The 22668-nt window shown below is 56.1% G+C and overlaps 1 protein-coding gene across 3 annotated transcripts in view; it reads left to right on the top strand.

Moving 5' to 3' along the window:
* Mov10l1 (Mov10 like RNA helicase 1) overlaps positions 1-17791 on the top strand; it is a 64045-nt gene extending 46254 nt beyond the window's left edge. For 2 of the 3 annotated variants that reach the window (XM_078052306.1, XM_078052305.1), the window contains exons 19-27: positions 576-697; positions 2725-2824; positions 3709-3873; positions 5844-6017; positions 11562-11711; positions 16155-16262; positions 16829-16966; positions 17092-17183; positions 17643-17791. In XM_078052306.1, coding sequence (XP_077908432.1) covers positions 576-697; positions 2725-2824; positions 3709-3873; positions 5844-6017; positions 11562-11711; positions 16155-16262; positions 16829-16966; positions 17092-17183; positions 17643-17772 — 1179 coding nt within the window. In that variant the 3' untranslated portion in view covers positions 17773-17791. Of the gene's footprint in view, positions 1-575; positions 698-2724; positions 2825-3708; positions 3874-5843; positions 6018-11561; positions 11712-16154; positions 16263-16828; positions 16967-17091; positions 17184-17456 lie in introns of all 3 variants that reach the window. The other variant, XM_040276454.2, reaches the window with a different exon arrangement.
* Positions 17792-22668: the final 4877 nt, after the last annotated feature.

Below are 22668 nucleotides of genomic sequence, written 5' to 3'. Positions count from 1 at the left end.
GGTGCACATCTGTAATCTCAGCCAATCAGGAGGCTGAGGCAGGAGGATCACAAGTTCAAGGCCAGCCTCAACAACTTAGCGAAAGCCTGTCTCAAAATAAAATTTTTAAAACGGGCTGGGGAAGTAGCTTAGTGCTGGAGCACAACGCTAACACATGAGGGGCCCTGGTTCCATTCCCAGACATCTCAAAAAATAATAATGAGTTAAGATGAGGAAATGTTTTTCCTGGAAGGCTCTGCAGGGGTATGTTATGTTCATGGCTCTAGAGCCCACAAGACATGGACTTAATCAATATGAAAATGTAAAACATGCTAATTAAGAAAAAAGCCATGGGGCTGGAGATACAGCTCAGTTGGTAGAGTGCTTGCCTGGCATGCACAAGGACCTGGGTTCAATCCCCAACACCACCACCAAAAAAAAAAAAAACCCAGTCCTGAATCACTAGGTAGCTCCCTCCCTGGGAAGTGGCGAAGGGAAGATGATCTCGGAATTCATTTTGGCTTGGTCATTCTGCCCAGTTTAAAGGAGCACTTGATAATTTGAAGACCAAATGTGTTCTGCCTTCCTTGCCCTAGACCATCATTGATGCCATCAAGCCCTATTGCAGAGACGGGGAGGATATCTGGAGAGCATCGCGCTTCAGGATAATAATCACAACGTGCAGCAGTGCGGGGCTGTTCTACCAGATAGGAGTGAGGTGAGCACGGTGTTGGCAGGGACCTCTGTGGGAGGCCGCCTGCACAGAGGCCAGGTGGTGGGACAGGCAGCAGCCAGGACCAGATGACAGGCCAGGATAGCTTCGTCCAACTGAGGAAGTGGTATTTGTGCTGGGCCCTAGAGGCTCACACAGCCCAATAGAGGGACACACCCGCAGATGGATGAGTGCATACACAGATCCTGTGGTTAGAGGGCCCCAAGCATTTTACCCAGAGGGGCCTCTGAAGCTGGAGCCTGTGAACCAAAGGAGTGGCAGGAGGGGAGCTGGAGAGGAGACTGTGTCCCAGGGATTGAGGTCCAGGGAGGCACTGGACATGGCCCCTGGTGTGGCAGGAAGGTTCCGAGGCCTCTGTACATGGGGGTGAGTTGCTTAGAGGATGTGAGGAGGCAGGACACATAGGAAGTAGTTGGGCGCTGAGGTCCAGTTCTGTGGACCTCAAGCCCCTGGTGCGTGGGCTGTGGGGTGGTGGAGTAACGTGGGGTGCCCTGTTGACCAGAGGCACTTCTGCTGGACTCCGAGCTGTAGGAGGAGGCTGCCTGAGACGCTCGCTCAGTCACTCAGTGCTGTGGGAGGGAGGCAGGGACAGTGAGGGCCGCCAGGTGGTGGGCAGCAGCTGAGGTGCCAGGGATCCCCACCTTCCCCTGACACATGAGGGCCAGGCTGTGGCCTCTGGCGGGGGCAGCCTGAGGCAGTGGTTGTGAGGGTGCCTGGCCATGGACTCCAGGCCTCTGCCAGGGTCACAGGGAGCTGCATCCAGGGGTCACAGTTGAGCCCCTGCCTGCTGGCTCCTCTCACCTCAGAGAGCACGCCGTGCCCATGCCGGGGGAGTGACGGGGCAGACGGTGATTGTTTTTCAAGGACCAGAGTCTTAAAAACCCCATCTTCACCCTCATAACATGGCGTGTTTCTGGCTCGCCACCTGAAGTGCCCCAGGGCCACACGTGGCAGCTGAGGTCCCTGCATAGGATGGGGCAGGTCTGGACAGGGTAAGGGACTTTATCAATGCGTTGGTGGCCTGGAGGTGGAGAGGCTTCAGCAGAGACAGCCCATCCTTCTCTTGTTCAGGTCTGGTGTCATTGGGGTGCAGGTTTCGTGCAGGGCAGGGTAGCCTGGTGTGCGGAGCGTGGGTGCACCAACGTCCAGGTCCCAGGGGAAGAGGTGCCTGGCTGGGCCAGCTGCTGTGCTGGTGACAACCCAGAGCTGCGGCTATGAAGCCCTACAGGACAGAGGGGGCAGTGTCTTCTGAGAGAAGTGCCTTTAAGTGACACCAGCTAATGCAGCACTCGGCTTCGTCCTCCTGGGCTGGGTTAGTGTCCAGCAGAGGTGGAGAGCGCGGTTCACCTCCTCGTCTCTCACAGGGGCCCGACTCTGGCCACAGTGGGAGGTGGGAGCGAGGAGCCTCCCTGGCACTTCTGACTTCGGGTTTGATGTCCTAGTGGACCATTGAGGCTTGGAGGCCAGTTCAGCGCATGCAGTGTCCCCTCCACCCTGGGCACCGTCCTGCTCTCACCACGGCCGTGCCACCTAGAGACCGCTGGGTGTGTGGTGAGAGGCCGGGGTGGCTGGCGGTACCAGTCAGGAGGAGGCGCCCAGGCCACCTGCTGCCAGCTGCCCAGTGCTGCTCCTTGGCCAGTCTCCCCTCACTCCCAGGGAAGCAGGCAGAGAGGCGGAGCAGCCAGCCTGGGGTTGCAAGCTCACTCACGGTGGGGAGGCTGAGCCTGATGGAGCTCTGGGGAAGCTGCTGCAAGGCCATGCAGTGTTCTAAGGTGCTCAGGCTTTGTCATGCCCACTCTCACACTGTCCTGTCCATGTCCTTTTGAGCAACACACAGCACCAGGCACTGATCTGTCATGGGCTCTCCTTGCCAGCCTGTACCTAGTCATTCAGCCGGGGAGGCAGGCACACGGCCCTTCTGGGTGCCACTTGACCACAGGTGCAGAATGGGGCCTGGCCCCGGGTGCTAAGAGCCATGATGGGCATGACCACTCAGACACCTCTGCTTCTAGAGTCGGACACTTCACCCACGTGTTCGTGGACGAGGCCGGGCAGGCGAGTGAGCCAGAGTGCCTCATTCCTCTGGGGCTGATCTCCGACGTCAGCGGCCAGGTAAGGCCTGTGTGCAGGTGCACACTCTGTCTCGTTCCCCGGTCTTCCCTTGGCCAGGCGGCTGCAGTGGTCGTGGCTTCGGGCCAGGAGATCGCACCAGGCCTAGCAGAGGGAGCTCAGTGCTGCTTGCTGCAGCGCAATACGGGGCGGCTGCCATGGTGGGGTTTTTCACTCGAAAAACGAAGTGAAGAACATTCTAGGTGTTGGAGACCCAGTGGCAAAGTCAGCAGCTGCTCCCTGCCCTTGGTGATCCCCCCACCCCCGCCCCGTGCCAGAAGGCAGGGCTGGGCCTTGTGCCTGCTCCCTCTGGGCTGCTCTGGGCCTCTCCCCTCTGACCCCCAGCCCTCCTGCTCCATGTGCGTGTCAGGCCCACCTGCTGCTTCCTGTGGAGCTTCTGGATTCATCTTAAACCCCTGTTCCCTGCACCCCTCGCAAGGAGCAGTCATCTAGACCTGCCGTGTGGGAGTGGGCTCCTTGTGAATAGGAGGGGTGAGAAAGCCCCTCCCTTTCTCCTCCAGGGGCACACCCGCCTCCTCTCAGGTCCCCAGACTGGGCAGAGCACGGGAAGGTTAGGGAGGAAACAGGGGCTGGTCTAGTCGGACCTCCAGCCTCCAGGCAAGACAGACAGGGACAGTCAGCCTGATATGGCCACATGTGGGGCCTCCCCAGGACGGAGTGCTATCCACTTCCCTGCCCTCTGGAAGTCCTCGTGGGTCCAGCAGCACCCTCTCTGTCTCTCATGCATCCACGGTGGACGTGGGGCCCCCTGCCTGCACAGCCTGACCCTGACCCGGGAAGCCAGCCTGCTGCTCTCCCAGGTGCTCCTCCTGAGGTGGGGACCAAGTGCCGCGCTGGTCCCCATCAAGCCCTCGTGTGTGCCACAGATTGTGCTTGCCGGAGACCCCATGCAGCTTGGCCCCGTCATCAAGTCCAGGCTGGCCATGGCCTACGGGCTCAACGTGTCCATGTTGGAGAGACTGATGTCCCGTCCAGCGTACCTGCGTGACGAGAGTGCATTCGGTGCTTGTGGCGCGTACAACCCCCTGCTGGTGAGTCGGCCAGGCCTATTGAGTGGCTTGAGCACTGCGGGGCAGGAGTAGCCCAGGATGGCAGGCCAGCAGGGGAGGCTGCCACACTGCTGTCCGCCTACTTCCCCTTGTCCCCTGCCTGTGGCTGTGAGCGGGCACCCCTGTCTGCCATGCCCAGGAGGCCTGGAGCGTGCACCTCCTCCACAGGAACACCAGTGTCCTCCACCCGCCCACACCAAGGCTGCACCCTGAAGCAGGGGCCAGCACGGATGCCTGTCAGCGCATGGGACGCTTTGCCCGCTGCCCTGCCTCCCAGATGGGATTTAGGCACTTGCATCCGCTCTCCTTTCCCAGGAGCCATGCAGTGCGCCTCACAGGGCCTGTGCTGGGGCCAGGGACACCAGGCAGCCTGGCACTGATGGCAGGGGTCTTTGGGGTCCAGGGCAGTGGGAGCTAACTTGGAAGTGCCCCATCGCAGCAGGAGAAACGGGAACTGGTTCTGTTACTCTGACTAAAATAAGAGGAGATCTGCCGGGAAAGGCTGTGGGAGTGTCTCTGGTGAGCTCTTCTGACTTGAGGTGCTCATCCGACTGGGGCAGCCCTGTCACACTGAACCCAGGAGCCTTGGGTCTGTGGGGCCTGTTGCAAGACAGTGAGAAACTGCCACAGTACCCCCCAAAAAATGCCCAGCATGGTGGCCATATGCCTATGATCCAAGCAACTCAGGAGGCTGAGGCAGGAGTATCACAAGTTCAAGGACAGCCTCATCAACTTAGCAAGAGTCTCTCTCAAAATAACAGCTGGGTGTGCCTCAGTGGTGGAGTACCCTGAGTTTAACCCCTAGTACCACCAAAAAAACTATTCTCCTAAACAGCTATGTCATTCCATTACTAACGTGCCATGATACAAAAAGAAGACAGGTTTCCATCTGAGGGTGGATTCCTGGTGTGGGTGAGGTACAGTGCTCATGAGAGGCTTGGGGAAAGGGGCTGGAGCCTCCTGGGGCCTTCACCTCACTGAAATAAGAGGGGTGAGTCTGTAGGAGGGGTATTGGGGATCTTCGGGCTGAGGAGGGCCTCGCAGGCTCACCCACCTGAAAGGCACCCACTGTGGGAGGAGTGGACCACCCAGAGTGGCTGCCCCAGGAGGTGAACTAGATAGGGTCCTGAGAGCTCTGCTGCCAGGGGAGGGGCAAGCCGTGCTCCAGCCTCCTGGGCACCTGCCAGCGGCCTCTGTGGGAGAGCTGCTGCTGCCTGCCAGCCCTGCCACACCACCTGCAGGTGCGCCCAGCAGTGGCCCCAGGCACCAGGAGCCTCACGGGCCCAGGGCTTGGTTCTAAAGCTCCCGTCTGCACACTGAGAGCAGCTCAGGGCACGTGGCTCTCAACATGCCCCAGGCCCTGTGCTGCTCTGGGCTGGTGGTGTGGTGGACAGGTGAGGTCTCGTGTTGTGATTGGCTTCTTGGAAGCGGGACACATGTCCTGCTCCCTGGATTAACAAGTCCCTTGCCCTGGGTCAGCAGTCCAGAGCATTTGCCAGGAACCAGGGAAGAAGCGTGTAAGGTAAGCACGTGAACTTTGCAGACCAGATGGAGGAGGAGTGTGGAGCCGTCCTCACAGCGTACCGCCCATCAGGGAGGGCACCGCCGCTCTGCCTGCCTGCCTGCCTGCCTGCCATCCAGCGGAGGTGCAGGCGGACAGGGCTGGCTTAAGGGCTGGGGTCATGAGACTGGGTCCAGAGCGAAGCAGACGGCACACAGTGGTGTGTCTGGAGCCGTCTGTGCCCCTTGGGAGATTCCCAGCCTGTTAGGACCCAGGAGAGGAGCAGTCCTTGCTGTTAAATAGACCCTTGCGGAGACCGTCATCTGGGGAGCTCGTGTGGTGGAGGTTTCAGGCTCAGGGAGGCACAGGCAGGAGTGGGGAACTGCCCTGGGGAGTGGACGAGCTCCAGTGCTGCCTCCCCTAGCGCTCTGCACCTGTCCTCTTCCTGCAGGTCACAAAATTAGTGAAGAACTACAGATCCCACTCGGCCCTGCTGGCGCTGCCCTCTCGGCTTTTCTATCACAGGGAGCTTGAAGTCTGTGCAGACCCCAAAGTGGTGACCTCTTTACTGGGCTGGGAGAAGCTGCCCAAGAAAGGCTTCCCTCTCATCTTCCACGGGGTGAGGGTAAGTCACACCTTGGACCACGGATGCTCTGCGCCAGCCAGGCAGGAGGTGCTCACCTCTGTCCCCTGTGTGTGGCCTCATTGTGTCAGGGACTAAGTAGTTTCTCAAGAGCCTGGGGAGGGGCAGAGGGATGCTCATGATCTCCAGGAGCAGCAGGCAACAGGAGGACTGCCGCCAGCCTATCCTGTGGGACAGCTCAGGAGTGGCCTGCAGGGTGGACCTCCCAGGGCAGCATCTTGTGATGCTCACAGCAGTCGAGCACTGGTCCCAAGAAGAGGCCCAGGCTGACTGACCGCCCATCAGAAGGCCGGGGAGGCACGGCGGGCAGGACACGGGAAGCGGGGCCTAGGAAGCTTGCTGCCCAGCAATGCCCACCCACCCTGCAGAGCACATCCATCAGCACCGGAGTCCCAGGTCAGGGGAGACCCCAGGTGACAGCCTCCCTCTCACCAGGGCCTCACACAGGGAGGGGCTGGATACTCAACAGCTAAACACAAGTTCAGCCGTTCACTGGAGCCAGACAGATTAGGAGTTAGGTTTCACAGGCACTACCAAAGAAGGAGGTTTGAGAGCTGGGACAGCACCAGACAGGACAGGGGGCACTGGTGCAAGGGACCCCTCCCGTGGCAGTGAGAGTCCAGGCGGCAGCTCCACACAACACAGCCCCTGCATGGTTCCTCTCTAAACCCTTGTCAAGAAACGTGTTCGAGGTCCATTTGTCTTGGGTGGCTTAGAGTCCAGTGGCTGGTGGAATCCCACCCTCACAGGGGAGAGGAATTGAGAGGGGTCTGCTCTGAGGCTGTCCCTCCCCGACAGCCAGTGCTCCTGAGCCCTCAGTTACCGCCCACTGCCTGGCTGACTCTGCACACCCTCAGAAGCTGCCTGTGCATCAGAAAAACAATGAGAAACTGTATCCTAGGGGACCCCTCTGAAGTGTCTCGAGGTGGGCCCATGCCTCTGTCAGGCCCAGAGTGCTATCCAGACAGATTTCCCACAGGCAGTTTTAACTGGGCGTCCAGATGAAGCCCAGAGTTCCAGGAAGTCATGTGGAGGCGAGAGGTGGTCACTGCAGCAGGTCTACACAGTCCTTGCAGGTGTGAGGGTGAGGTGTGGCAGCCCAACAGGCCTCATCTAGCTGACCCATGGGGAAGTGGTCATCAGGGGCAGCCATATGAGGCAGAGATCTAGGTGGGCCGCAGGAGAGCTGGGAGGAGGTGCAGGACTGGGAACTGTCAGGGGCTGAGCCCTGCTTCTGGTGTGAGGACGTCCAAGTGCATTCCCATGGACGCTGAGGCAGTGTAGACGTGTGCAGGCTCCCTGCAGTGGACTGATTGAGTCAGTGACGTCTAAATGCCAACTCGTCTGCAGGCATTGTTCTGAGCATGAGGTGGGGTGATCCTGCCATCCTGCTGCTGCGGCCCACTCCCACCCTTCCTGGCCCTTGCTCCCTGCACACTCAGGCTCCCTCCCCTGAGAGGAGATAGACCTCCACTCGCTGGCTGCCCATCCCCTGCAGACCTCGGGGGCAGTGGTCCATTTGCTGTGCCCACCCAGCCCCTCGGGTCTAGGCAAAAGGAGAGGGTCTCCATGGCACCCTCGGGCAGGGCTGAGTGCTGCTGTCTCACTGGCCTGAGGAAGCCAAGGCTCTCAGACCTCGGACTCTGCCGCCTCTGGATTTGACCACACTGTTGGGCAGGACAGTAAGGCTTAAAGCATTGCCCATCTGGGCACAAAGGCCAGGCTGCAGCCTCTGCTTCAGCTGGAAAGCCAGCTCATGCCTGTCCTCTGCTCCATTGTTTGCAGCATGTCATCTTCACCCTGGCTCCCTTCCTTGGCTGACCTCTGGTTTCTTACTGGCTTTTAAGTCCCCCTCCCCTCTAGTCTTCCTCCGCCTGCCCTCCCAGACCTGTGACTTCTCAGGGACTTTCTTTTCCATTCAAGGGAAGTAGAACTCTAGGGCCCAGCTTTCCCGCTCCTGGGCATTTCTCCAGAGTCACTAGATTAGCCTTCTGTGGAGGCACAGCCACACCAGTGCCTGTAGCAGCCCAGCCCTCCTAGGCAGGCTGGGAACCAGCCCAGGTGCCTGTCAGTGGAGAGAGGATCAGGGATGGGGCACATGTACCCCAATGAGTCGTCCAGTCATCAGGAAGACTGGGGAATCAGGGGGCGTTTCCCCTCCTGTGTGGAACTAGAGCACAATAGGCAAAGAAGGCCTGGGGAGGGAACCAGATGTCACAAAGGGAAGATTGGTGGCGGAGAAGGAGGGGGGAAAGGGGGGAAGGGGGTCCAGTTCAGCTGTGTGCATATGCAGATGTTCCACAGGGAATCCCACCTTCATGAATCTCTGCAGAGCACCGCTCAAAAGGAGGATCGGGAGAGCAGAGGCAGGAGGATGGGAGGAGGGCGGAGGGAATCGGACGCAGCACACATTCCGCGCAGGCACCATTTGTCAGGAGCCCAACTTCTATGCACAACTTAACGCTCTGATTAGAAAAGTACCAAGGGAAGCAGAAAATAAAACACTCCATTTGAAATGGGGAAAAAAAGGATGGTGGAGAGTAATTTTCTTAATTTCCATGTGACAAAGAATTTTGTATACCTCATTTTTTCTATTTCTGATTTTATTAAGTTCTGATCAAGGACTTTGGCCTGTAAACTCCTGCATTTAGAAAAGTGTGGCCAGTTAGGTGTCAGCTTTGGTCATTGTCCCAAGTCTGTCCTGTGGGAGTGTGCCAGCTGCTCTGTGCCCTGCTCGGGACAGGCCTGCTGTGGCCCACGCTGTGTGTGACGGAGAACTTAAAGCCAGCTTCTCCTGCAGCTTGGCTCAGGCTGGCGCCCACACACAGGCCCCATCTCGCCCTCCTGTGCGGTTCTCCGTGGCAGCCAGGTGCTACTCTCACACCGTACCAGCCTCTGCCTGAGGAGCGACCTCAGCTCCCTTCTCCTGTGTTACTCAGGGTCCTCTCCACCTTTCCTGATGTTTCCAGTTCAGCATTTGCTGTTCCTCAGATTTTTCCTCCTCAGTGTAGAAGTTCTGCTCTAAGTTTGCATTCTTAGTCTTTTTAAAACTTTACTTCAGTTGTTCATTGTAAATCTGAAGGGATAAGTTACATGTAGCTTAACAGAAAAAAATTCTGAAAAGTAGTAAATTTTTGTTGCCTTACATGGTGTTTGCTTTTTAAAATTGGAACCTAAACACACCTAACAAAGTCTCCCACGTGAGCCATCCTGAGTGTGGAGCGAGCGCTGTTAGTATGTGTGTCTTGCTCTGTACCCAGCGTCCCAGAGCCTTGTCATCTTGCTAACCCAGATGCTCCCCAGTGAACGCGGGCACCCTGCCCTCCTTTCCTGCTTCCTGCAGGACAACTGGGAGGAGGAGCAGAACTGTGTGTGTGAGACTCACTTAGGAGTGAGGGTCCGTCACCCGTGGGACCTCTGCGTAGAATGGCAGTCTTGGCTCTGCCACTGAGCTGGTGTCCTCTGGGTTCATCCAGGTCCTGGCGTGGGTGTCAGAATTCCCTTCCTTTTAAGGGCTGAACACGGGAGCCCGCGCGCCTGTCACCCCAGGGACTCACCCCAGGGACTTGGAGGCTAAGGATCGTATCGCAGGTCCCAGGGGGCCTTGGCAACTTAGGGAGTCCCTGTCTCGAAGTAAGAACAGGAGCCGGGGCCGTGGCTCAGTGCCGAGCCCCGGGGGCACCTTCCCCAGCTTGCCCTCGAAGCACCCGCTGCTGTGGCCCACTGCGTTTTGTTCACCCCCCTGTCCATCAGTGGACACTTAAGCTCTGGACACTTGCTACTAGTTTTAAAAAGACTAAGAATGGAAACTCAGAAGTGCTGCTGTGAACGTGGAGAGTGTGGAGGCTCTGGCAGGAGTTCTGGGGCCTTTCCTGCTCTCCACAGCAGCTGCGCTGTCCGGCTCCTTTCTCTCCATCTCTTGCACCACTTTACATCTCTACCAGCAGCGCACAAGAGTTCTCTTTTCCCCATATTCTCACCAACAGTGTTTTCCCTTTTGTTTTTTTAATAGTATCATTCTGTGGCCATGGGTAGGTTTTTTTTAGTGTGTTTTGCAGTACTGGGAACGGAAAACCCAGGGCCTCCCACGTGCGAGGCAACTGCTCTGCCACCCAGCTGTTTCCCCAGGGAGACAAGTTTTGCTAAGCTCCTCAGGCTGGCCTCAAATTCCTCCTGCCTCCACCTCCCAGGTAACTGGGATCAGGGCTGTGGCCACATGCCCAGCACAGGGCGGTTTGGGTTTGCGTCTCCCTAGGGATTGGGGATGTTGGGCAGCTTGTCCTGCCCTTTGTCTTCTGTGGAGAAATAGCAGGTCCTTGGCGTGCACTTACTTGGTTGTGGGTTTTGTCGTTGAGTGGCATGAGTTCTGAACGTATTGGGGACATTTTCTCCTGTCCCAGACTGTCTCTGCACTCAGGATTGTTCTCTGGTGAGTAAGTTTAGTTTTGAGGTCATCCATTTTTCTGGTGTTTTATGTTGCTTTCTGTGCTTCAGCATCACATCCAGGATGTCACCACCAGCTACAATGCTAGGAGCTTCCTCTGTGTTCTCTTGTAAGCACCTGCAGACCTGGGCTTGTTCAGCCTCTTGTCCATCTTTAGTTAGCACCACACGGGCCCAGATCAGGCCCAGCTTTGCCCTCTCGCAGGTGCACATCCAGTCTGAGTCATCTGCTGGGAAGACTGTCCTCCTGGTGGCCTTGGTACCCTTGCTAAGGACACTGAACTGTGTGTGTGAGACTCACTTATGAGTATCCTGTGTCTTGGCCTGTTTGTCCCTAGAGCAGTGCGTTCTTCATGCTTCAAGGAAGAGTTTCTCAAGTTGAGAAATGTCATCTGTTCTCTCCTGGGAATGATGCAGAGAGTGACAGCTGCCCTCCCTGTAGCCAGGGGCTGGCTGGAGTGGGCAGGACGCGAGCACCTAGCTCTTGGTGGACTGCCGGGTCTGTGCCACTGGCCGCAGCTGGCTGGTTCCTGTCAGGCCACGCTGTGCGCTGCACATGGCTCCCAGGCTTCGGGCACATGGCCTTTCCCCTTGTGGGCCGTGAACCCTCCTGTGTCAGGCCCTGCGTGGCCTCCCGCCCAGCCTGCTCCTTGACTGCCCATCCTGTCCTCGGTGGAGCTCCCTGAAGGAGTTCTGCCCTGGCCTTCCACCCATCAGCCCTGAGGCAGGTTGTACGGCGTGGTGTGATTGCATGACAGTTTAACACTTGCCCTCCTAGACTGTAAGCCCTGCGTGAGACAGAGGCTTTCTTTTCTTTTTCTTTTTCTTTTTCTTTTTTCTTTTTAAGAATGTGACCTCTATTTTAGTTGTTGTTGTTCCTGATGTGGTGCTGAGGATCCACCCAGGGCCTCCCAAGTGCCAGGCAAGCGCTCTACCGTTGAGGCCCAGCCCCAGCACCCGAAAGAGGGACTTTCTTTCTGTCAATTCAGTGTGTGTTTTGAACATCAGGGATCCCGATCCTTGACGGTGGGCCCGGGGTGATCGTCACTGAGTCAATGAAATCTTCTCTCCTCGTTCCCTCAGGGCAGCGAGGCGCGGGAAGGAAGAAGCCCGTCATGGTTCAACCCCGCCGAGGCTGTCCAGGTCATGCGCTACTGCTGCCTGCTGGCCCGGAGCGTCTCCAGCCAGGTGTCTGCCAGGGACATCGGTGTCATCACGCCTTACCGGAAACAGGTGTGCCCGCAGGGACGTCCCTTGTTCCACAGTCCCTGGGGCCCAGGTTCCCCATTTTGTGGAGTCTGTAGAAGGCAGAAACAAACTCATTGTGAACAGCAGCAGGTTTTTAGAGAAGCAGGACCATGTTCGAGTGCTCTGGAGGGAAGGTCCGCAAACTGCTTCCCCCAGCCATCCCTGCTCTGCAGAGCTGAGCTTGCTTCTGTTTCCAACTTTTAAACTTCTGTTTAAAACTTTGCATAAGAATCTGTGGAATACCCTGGATATTTGGCCCTTTAAGGAGAAGCTCGCCAACCCCACCGTCAACCGGTGTTTCTCAAAAGGGGTGGTGTGTCATCCTTGGAGGGGACTGTGCTTGTTCCATGTGGCTCTTCCACCTAGGTACAGGATGGTGGGTGGCATTACCCTGTGTTGTGGTTAGCATTTACATCACTGTGACAAATGACTTGACAAAAATGATTCATCGTTTATTTGGGGCTCACAGTTTCAGAGGTTCAGTCCGTAGCTGGCCGACTCTGCAGTTCTGGGCCCACAGGGAGGCAGCAGGCCATGGAGGAAGGGTGTGGCAGAGGGAAGCAGCTCGGGACCTGATAGCCAGGAAGCAGAGAGAGCTCTGCTCACCAGGGACAAAGTATAATTCCAAAGCCATGGCCCCTGTGTCCCACATCCTCAGTGATCCTCCAGTCACACCCAGTTAATCCCCTCAAGTGGCTCCGTCCACTGATGAGGGTCCCTCTGGTGAATGATCTCTTCACTCTAGACTCCCGCATCGCCTCACACCTAAGCCTCTCCCCAGTCAGGCTCTCCCCGAGTGGTACAACAGCCCTGCACTCCTGCCTGGCCTGGAGCCCTGGTGAGCTTCAGTCACTGAGCGCTGGCTCCTGGCGGGTACAAGCCGCCCAGGCCTGGGGAGGAAGCCCCGGGGAGGCAGGCAGCTGCCGACCACATAGGTGAAGGTCAGAGGGCATGCCCTGGTGTGTGCCCTGCGCGGAGCCCTTCGGCCAGGCCGTGTCTCTCCTGTGCCTGAGGTTGAGCCGAGTGCCTGGCGCTCCAGCGGCAGCGGCCATGAAGGCTGGAGCAGGTAAGCCTCTGTGGAGGGGCCCAGGCAGCCTGCCCTCAGGGCTGGGCTGGGCGGCCTGCTCGCGGCTCTGTGTGTCCACTGGGCCGAGTTCAGGCGTTGGTGAGCTCTGATGACTCCTGACGTGAATTCTTCTCATTGGGCCTTTCCCGGCCAGTCTTTCTCACTTGACTTCTTTTGCTGCTTTCTCTGTTTCTGTTTGTTTGGGGGTTTTGTTTGTTTGTTTGTTTGTTTGTTTGTTTTTTAAGTGGTGGTAAATGTAAGAAGCCTGCAGTTGGGAATGCTGAAGATGTCAGCCCTGGCTGCCTGAGTCCCTTGGGGTGGAGCCTCTGGTCCTGTGCATGGACATTGTCCTTCCTTGCCATCCCTGCAGCCACAGGACCACTGTCCTCTGTGTGGACACGTCCTTCTTGCTGGCTATGGGTCCCTGGGTATTCGTCCTGCTTGGGGTTTGTGGAGCTTCTTGGCTGTCTGTGATCTGATGTGACCCTTCCAGGGTTTGTGGGCTCGGGAATCGCACTTCTCAGTCTGAGGCGTGTGGCTGGTCCCGTGACAGCTGCTCTTCTTGCTGGGACTTACCGCAGTCCTCATGCTGCCTGAGGGTTTGTAGCATGGTCTCCTGTAGTTCCCTGGACCCGTGGTTCACCTGGGGATACTCCCAGTTCCTGCTATGCATTTCTTCTCGAGTGTGGGTCACATACTTAGATTCTTTGCATGTCTTATAATTCTTTGTTGAAAATGGAATTTTAGAAAATTTTTACAACTTTGGAAGCCAGGAGCAGTGGAGCACGCCTGTGATCCCAGCAGCTCGGGAGGCTGAGGCAGGATGATCGTGCGTTCAAAGCCAGCCTCAGCAACGGCGAGGTGCTGAGCAACTCAGTGAGATCCTGTCTCTAAATAAAACACACAGCAGGGCTGGGATGTGGCTCCGTGGTCGAGTGCCCCCGAGTTCAATCCCCAGTACCAAAAAAAAAAAAGTAAAGAAGATGTTACAATCCTGGGTCCTGATTCCCACTGGTGGTCATCCATGTTGTGCTTTTGCTGGCTCCTTTGTGCCGTGCCTGCCTGCACTCGGCTTGTCCTGTGCTTGTTGAGGTTTCGTTTTGTTCTGCTTGAGCTGAGGGCAACACAGCTTGGCGGTTGGCAGGTGTTGCCCGGCAGTGGGCAGCAGTTGTGCTTACCACCAGGAGCAGGTAAGACTGCCCTCTGCTGGCGGAGGGTCTCCTGACCTCAGCCTCACCTCCCAGGGTGGGGCTCAGCCCTTCTCTGAGGTCACTCTGCACGAGTCCCTGGGCCTGGCCTTACCCCAGAACAGAGCACGGCTGTCTTCACCCACGTGCGGAGTTCCAGGCATCAGCACCTCTCAGGTTGAGCGCCTCTGGTCTCCAGAGCTCCCAGCGGTATGTCAGTTTTTTCCAGCTACATGACTGCTTTGGACGCACCTGGCTAGCGCCATCCTGCCTGCCACGTCCTGACCTGGAGCCCTCAGGCACACCAGCACGGCCCAGGAAAACCAGCCCATGTGACACCAGGCTGGTCCAAAAGCTCGGGCCCGCCCTTGTGGCTGCGCTCAGGCACGGGTCCTTGAGCCACGTGGCCCTGAGCCAGGTGAAGCTCCCAGGGCTTCCATGCTGCCCTAGCCTCTGCACAGCCAGCTCGGCTAGTTGCCTGCTTCAGGGTCTGTCCACTCAACTGATTTCTCTTGGGGACCAGTGAGAGTCCACCCTCTACCATATTCCACACACAGTCTAGCACATGTGGGCCTGGGAGCCCTGAGCTATGGAGAGGGGTGAGTCATGGCTCTGGCAGGAACAGCGAGGTCGTCAGTGAAGGTGGCACCTGCTGGCAGCAGGTGGCTAGTTGGCTGAGAAGTGCTGCAGGCAGCTTCTGCAGCCTCCCTACTCCCAACCCTGATCCAGCACAGCCCTGGCCAGCCTTCAGAGCCCCTGCCTCCACTGGCCGCTCCTCCTGCAGGTCCCATTGACCCCCACGCTGTCTGCTGTCCTGCTGGGCTCTGCCACCCTCTCAGCCTGGGACTGGCAGACAGGCTGGGCCTGGGTCGGCCAATCTGGGCACAGGCGCGAGCATCCCCTGTAGGTGTCTGAGGTGCAGCCAGTCGGGGGGCCGTGCTGCCCTCTCGCATCTTCGCAGCCTTTGCCCTGCACGTCTCCTCACCCCCTTCCCTAAGGCTGGGTGTAGGCATGGCTTGCAGGGGACGCAGAGGCCGTGCTCTGAGGTGACCTGGCTGGGTGACAACGGGTGCTGAGGGCCTCCCTCTCCAAGGCACATGCTGCTGGGACTGCCTAGGGGTGGGCATGGGGGCCTCCTTGAAAGGGCAGTGCATTGAGAACCTCTCTCTGCTCACGGCCCTGGATTCACTGTTGCCTGGGCAGTTGCTCCGTGTGATGCCCATCTAGGTGGAGCTGTGTCTAGTTCTGTCAGCGGCACGTCTTTCCACATTGTCCTGGGCTCTGCCCTTGGGGGCTGAGTTAGGGGTCTCATCCAGCTGCACCTAGCTTTGCCGTTGGTTGGGGTGTTTCTGATTCTTGCATAGTTGGACATGCACTCGCTGGTGGCCTTCAGTCTGTGGGCGTATGCTGTCCCTCAGGCCTCCATCTACCCGCCGCCTCCTGGCTGTGTTGGTCTTATCTGTTGCCCACTCTGCTCTCCAGAGGTCCAGCTGAGCTCACTCCTCACCACACGCCGGCTCTCCACGGGTGTCATCCCACCGCAGCCCCTGGCACCTCAGCCAGCTCCTCCTGCCCCAGCAGCGCTGTCCCTGAGTTAGGTGGCTGCTTCCTGCCTTGCTCACCTCCTGTGCTCTCCTTGGTGGTCACACTTGCTGGAGCTCAGCCCCACGGGGTGTGCAGTCCCCCAGAAGGGGCCTAGCAGAGGTCCTGGGGCCTGCTGCCATCGTGGTGCACAGCCCACCTGTGAGCAGCAGTGCACCCTCTCATTTCTTTTTTTTTTTTTTAAGAGAGAGTGAGAGAGGAGAGAGAGTGAGAGAGAAAGAGAGAATTTTTTTTAAATATTTATTTATTTTTTTAGTTCTCGGCGGACACAACATCTTTGTTGGTACATGGTGCTGAGGATCGAACCCGGGCCGCACATACGCCAGGCGAGCGCGCTACTGCTTGAGCCACATCCCCAGCCCCCTCTCATTTCTTAACCCCTGCTCCTGGGAGAGGGCAGGTGTTCCACAAGGAGCTGAGCCCTCCTGACGAGCAGTTTATCCCCACTGAATTAGACTGAAGTAGATGTGGTGCGTGACTGCAAGCAGCACTGCACGTGGGCTAGCATTTGCTGTACACCAAGATGAGAAAGAACTGATCGGGTTATCTTTAACATTTCAACCTCTTTTAAAGGTGGAGAAAATAAAAATTCTTCTGCGAAATGTTGATTTGATGGACATAAAGGTTGGATCAGTAGAGGAATTTCAAGGGCAAGAATATTTGGTCATTGTGATTTCAACGGTAGGTATCGCTGTCTTGCAGCCACCTCGCTGTTGTGGGGGCTGAGAACCTGGGGTCTAAAGCAGCAGAGCTCGATGCCTGCCCTAAACAAAGTACAAGGCGAGGCCTTCCAGGCCCAGGTGCACCGCAGGTGCTGACTGCGGAAGTTCTTCAGCAGACCCAGAGGTCAGGGCCAGAAGTAAAGGGAAGTCCCCAGGAGGCAGAAAGAGGCAGCTAAAAAGGAGCCCCACCATGGCAGCTTCTGCAGCACTGCCGCCTGCGGAGCCAGGTTGGACTCACAGTCCCACGCGCTACTTTTACATTAACTTTATTGAAGAGTACATGTTAATTGCAGACAAGGTGAAAGTTCAGATACAACAAAGAGATTAGGAGCCACCTAAACCCTGCCACGTGGGGTCCCTGTCGGCTGTGTGGCCATGTGGCCATGTTCCCTGCTTCTTCCCAAACAGTACAGACTCCTGCTAGTACCCCTTCCTACACGTCTGCATGGGACAAGGTTTTTCCATGCAAAAACAAGAACAAAAAGTGTACAATGCCATTTTTTATTCCTCTTTTGTGTTTTTCAGGTGCGGTCAAATGAAGACAGATTTGAAGATGATCGCTATTTTTTGGGCTTCCTGTCCAATTCAAAAAGGTTCAATGTTGCAATCACCAGACCCAAAGCCTTGCTGATTGTGCTGGGAAACCCGCATGTGCTAGTCAGAGTGAGTGTGCAAGACAGGGGACTGAGGAGGAGGGCTCTGGGGAAGGGCCAGGCCACCCAGAAGTGGCCGCTGAGGTGAGGGATGTGTGTGGGGCACAGGAGACATGGCTCCCTTGTATTCAACAGGACCCCTGCTTCGGTGCCTTGTTGGAATACAGTGTTACCAATGGTGTGTACACCGGCTGTGATCTGCCTCCCGAGCTGCAGGCTTTGCAGAAGTGAGTGTTCCTGCTGCTTCCTAAAGGCTGGGCTGGCTTTAGGATGGCCCTGCCCCTCCTCTGCTGGCCCTCACTTAGGACCCCCACATCCATGCCTGCCACACTGTTTCCCAGGCTCTCTGCAGCCCCTGGACTGCAGTAGCTACTCTGTCCTGATCATTCAGGGCTGGCATCAGCCTCCCCTCACACACACAGGGATAAACAAAGCACCTGGTAGGAACCCTGGGGAAGGGGGCAGGTGGAGCTAGATCCACATGCTGCTCCTCCCTGCAGCTGTGCCTAGAGATGGTGGGTTTAGCCCCCAGTGCCAGCATCTGCCAACAGAGGAGCCGGGCCCACTGGAAGCATAGCAGCCTGTGTGCAGGGGACTGTGCACCTCATGCTATGGGCCCGAGACCCTGCCTGCCCGTGTTCCTGTTTCTGCCTGTCCTGCAAATCCTGTGGCCCCTTGTCTTACAGCCATGGACATTGGTATGGGCAGCAGCTGATCCTGCTCTGGCTGCTGACCTTGGCACACACCAGCATGTTCCTGCCATTTGGCAGTCACTGCTGCTACCTCCCCCCCAATAAATACTTTGGTGACCCCTAACCTCCTGTGCACCTGAAAATGTGCCCATCATTGATGAGAGTCTCACGAGGCCTCTGCCTGCCACTGTCTGCAGTCTTTGGAGCTGACCCCAGCAGCTCCATCCTGATCCAGACACGTGCTGGGCAGCAGGCCAGCCACCAGCTCTCCTCAAAGCATGCAGAGCCCCCGGGGTCTGTGGGGCTCCGCCTGGGGTTGAGGGGAGGTGGCAGCAGCATTCAGGCCTGTCCAAGACCCAATACTTCTGGAAGGCTCAGCAGGCAGGCCTGTGCCGGGGCCTCTGCCTGTCCTGCTAGCCAAGAGCTCTTTGGTCCCTGTGCCACATGGACACCAGGCTCTCTCAGCACCTTCATGGGTGGGCGGGCTCCCTGGGGGGCCGTGCTGGGCCTGTGGGCCTTCACTCCAGAGGCACTGAGTGCAGAATCAGCAGGTCACTGAGTCCTTGTGCCCTGGCCAACAAGAGGCCAGCACAGTCGTGCCCCATGCCAGCTCTGCCACAGCCACCTCCACCCACCCTGGGGACTGTTGCTGAGTTTGCAGCCCTTGGAGACGAGCGTTCTCCAGGTCCAGGAGGAAGCAGTGCCAGGCAGTGCTGTGTGAGCAAGTGGGAGTCTGGCTGGCCGGCGGGTCCCTCCTGCCCTGCCTGTCCTGCAGCACCCTCCCTTCACAGGACTGCCCCGCCCAGGTCCTGGGGCAGCGGGAAGAGGCTGGTGTGGTGCCCTGGAAAGACTCACGTCCTACAAGCCTGCACCCATCCCATTGTGTCCTCCCCACAGGGACTGGCCTTGCCCAAGTGGAGCACTTAGGCCAGAAGGCCCAAGGGATGAGCCCCACAGAGGCAATGGCTGAAGCCTCCCACCCTAGGGACCAGCATGGGCAAGGTGCCCTCCCCAGGTGGAGAACAGAGAACCTTTGGGGAGACACTTCCTCCAGATAGAACTGAGGGCAGATCAGACCAGCCAGGTGGTTCTGCCCAGTCCTGTCCCTCCTCCACTCAGCAGCCAGGTAGTGTCCCATGGCTGATGGTGCCATTGACCAGGAGTCACCCACACAGCAGTCAGCCCTGCCCACCCCAGGGGCAGTGCCCAGCCTCTGCACACCTGCCTCGGAGCCTTCCTATGTCCCGCCCTCTATCTGCAGCCGCTCAGCTGCTCCCTACAGGCTCTTCTTGGCTTCATGGCCCCTAACTTTCCTTGCACCCTGTCAACATGAGTCACACACAGCCACCCGGGAGGTCTTCAGTGTTGGCTGGCATGTGAGCAAGTGAAGGCAGGAGCAGGGCCAGGCCTGACACTTAGAGGTGACCAGTCTGTCCCACAAAAGCTGGGCATGTGAGATGGATCATGGTCTGGTGTCATCAGTGATGGAACCAGCCTCTGTCCTTCCAGCACCAAGCACTGAGCTAAGGTCAATCCTGAGCCTGTGGGCTCTAGCACCTCCTCCCCAGGGGCAGTGCCTAGCACCACCCCTCACCCTCCACCCCAGAATCATCCACACAGCCAGGGCTTCACCCACACCTGCTGCGATTTCCCCTGGATATTAGGGTACAGGAAAAAGGCCAGGCCTTGTGGGACCACAGCTCCAGAAGACCCATGGCCCAAGAGCAGACAGGCGAGACTAGCACCAGGAAGGTGGGAGTCCCTTCGAGGACTTGGTGCCCTGTGTTGAGGGCAGGACAGAGTGGGTGGGAGCCCCGGGACAGGTGGCAGGGAGGGAAGCACGCTGCCTGGGCCAACATAGAGGTCTTAAGATTTGCACTTGGAGATCCCCAAGGAAACTTTAAAACAGCATCTCCCTGCTTGTTCTTAAGTTAGCTGAAATGTTTTTTTTTCATTTTTAAAAACTGTTGGTGTCCTTCCCAGCTCATGGTAAGTATTGCCATCTTAAGGCAGAAGAGTCACAGTGGTTTGTCAGCTGCAGTGGAGGAATGAAAATGCCGCCATCAACCATGGGACGCTGGCCAGCTGTCTGTGGCAGCTCCTTGAACGCAGGCCCTAGCCAAGTCCCACAGCTTGTCCTAGTACAAAACATGCTGGACAGCTGTGCACCATACACCTTCCTGCTCTCCTAAGCATGGAGTGGGAGCTCAGACCCCCTGCCCCACAGCCACAGGGGTGTGAACAGGTGAGGGTTCAGCCATTGGGGCCAGAGTAGAAGGCACGTGACCTGAGACAGCTTGAAGGGTGGAGTGCTGCTCACCACTCCTCCCCTGCTCGGCACCTGGCTGCCTATCCAGAGAGTGGACAGCATTCCACAGTGAGCACAATGGGGACAGAACCCCCAGCCACCCTGGGGTTCACAGGGGAGGGCTGGAATTACCCTGGGGGCCTGGCCTGGCCTGTCCTGCCCATGTCTTGGCTCACCTCTCCTGCTTTTTGGAGACAATGTACACATACACTGAGAACGTCATTGTCATAATTTGTGAAACCCTGCGGCTGAGCATGGTAAACAAGAATTTCATCTGGATCATCCTTACAATTAATTCTAAATACACAATCAAAATAACACACACTGCCATATTTCACCAGTAACTGAGCATGCAGGTAAAGGTGAACTGGAAGCAGAGCCCTCAGTGGTCTGCAGGGGCTTCTTGGCAAGCACTCCTGACCTCATGGAGGGTGTTGTGTAGGGCTGCAATGAGACAGGCTGCCATGACATTGTTTTCCCATCTTCCATCCTCATGGATAGAAGAGTTGAGAAACCCCCTTCACCTAAATAAGGGGTGGGATGAATATTTTGCTGTAGTACTCTTCCCTCAACCAGTCAGGAACCTGCTGGTCAACACCACATGTTAACATATCCCCAAGAGAAAGGACGAGCTGCTCCCCAGTGCAGTTCCTTCCCCAGATAGGATCTGGGAGAGCACCCTGCAGTCTGGGCTGCCTTAGTGTGAGATGCAGACATGGACCCCACTCTCCACTCCCTCATGCCTTCTCCTGGGAGGACCACAAAGCAGAGAGGCTGGGCACCAGGGGTCCCTGCAGGATCTGAGCCCCTAACCAGGGTGCCATCAAGGACCTTGGCTCTGGCTCCTACCCCACTCCCACCTCGGCCCTTCTGTCTTTGCAGTGGATGGCAAAGAGAGAGCTTAAGGCCCAAGTTCCAGTTTGGCCAGGTGCCCCTTTCCCAGGATTCCATGCTTCCTCTGCTAGATGTCAAGATGGTAACCATCCAGCAACTCTTAGGGACACAGGACCCCATCCACACATTTACCATTAGTTTTTACTGAGCATCTATTGTGCTCTGGATGCTGCTCTAGGCCAAAACAACTGCATCCACTGTGCAGCTGGCATGCCAGATCAGAGTTCATCTGGAAATCGGCAGCCTCCCTTATGCCAGAATCATCAACCAAGACGCATAACAGAAATAGGACGCCTTTTGTGCTGAGGATGTGGCTCAAGTGGTAGCACGCTTGCCTGGCATGCGTGAGGCACTGGGTTTGATTCTCAGCACCACATAAAAATAAAGATATTATGTCCACTTATAACCAAAAAATATTTAAAAGAATAGGATGCCTTTTATAGAGAAAAAGCGCATGATCTAGGAAATGACCTGATGCACTAATGCAATTAGACCTTCATGTAGGAAGCATTTTGATTCTATTACATGATAGATCTAAATAAAGCAAGAGATGTACTATGTTCATGGATAGTATGTCAGTACATAGTTCAATTTTCCTCAATCTATACATTCAAGACAATTTCATTGTTCCAGCTAGATTTTTCAGAAACTTGACTAGATCATTCTAAAATACATATGAAAAATAAAGTCTGTGCATACCCACATCAATATTAAAAAAGAACAATGGAGATACCTGCCCACTACAGATTAAGGTATACTACCAAGCCATCGTTATACAAACAGATGTACAGGCCAGGCACATGGACCAAGAACACAGAGACCCATCTAGGATGCATAGCCAATGCCTGAGAAAGGGGTCTGCGAGAGGGTGCTTGCTTCCTTGGCACTGAGAAAACTAGCTCATTTTGTGGAAAACTAAGCTGCACTCCTACATGAGAGTACCCTTCCAACTAAAGATTTATGTCACCTTGTTTATTTTCCCATTAATAAATAATAAACAAGAAGAGAAATGAATTACAGTAGATGGGGTAGAGAGAGAAGATGTGAGGGAAGGGGAGGGGGGATAGTAGGGGATAGGAAAGGTAGCAGAATACAACAATTACTAATAGGGCATTATGTAAAATTGTGGATGTGTAACCAAGTGATTCTGCAATCTGCATTTGGGGTAAAATTGGGAGTTCATAATCCACTTCAATCTAATGTATGAAATATGATATGTCAAGAGTTTTGTAATGTTGTGAACAACCAATAAAAAAAAAAAGATTTATGTCAAATTGGTAACATACTCCATGGAATTTTTTGGATTGAAATTTTATGGTAGAATAGTCTAAAAATCTCCAAATTACAAACTATTTCAACTGAACTGATTTACCTCAAAATGCAAGGTTGTTTTCTGATACTTATTCTCTCTGAAGTCACTGAATGACTGAAACACTATCACTCCCTTGGACAGACACCAGATACCTTTGTGACATCAAAAAGAAAATCCAAAACTACAAGCCTTATTTTAAAAAATAATAATAAAAAAATAAAAATAAATAAAAGATGGTTTTGACTGCATCAAAATTAAGGATCTCCATTCAGACCCCATGGATGATAAGGCCGACAGACAGAAGGACATGGAGGGGTCTACAGCTGGTAACAAAGGGCATGTACGGAAAGGGAAGAACTGCAAACTGCCAGGGAAAGGGAGTTCAGAGGCACGGTCAGCTCTGAGCAGCCCAAGTGAGGACTGCCCCGGTAATCAGGAGACCCACACCCTGCACCCGGGAGTAGATGCTAGGAAGTGTGGCAGCCCCACCCTGGGAGTCCTCAGAG

Source organism: Ictidomys tridecemlineatus, chromosome 6 (assembly GCF_052094955.1).
Source record: "Ictidomys tridecemlineatus isolate mIctTri1 chromosome 6, mIctTri1.hap1, whole genome shotgun sequence".
In the NCBI taxonomy this organism is placed as follows: Eukaryota; Metazoa; Chordata; class Mammalia; order Rodentia; family Sciuridae; genus Ictidomys; species Ictidomys tridecemlineatus.
This window is presented reverse-complemented; position numbering and strand designations above follow the sequence as displayed.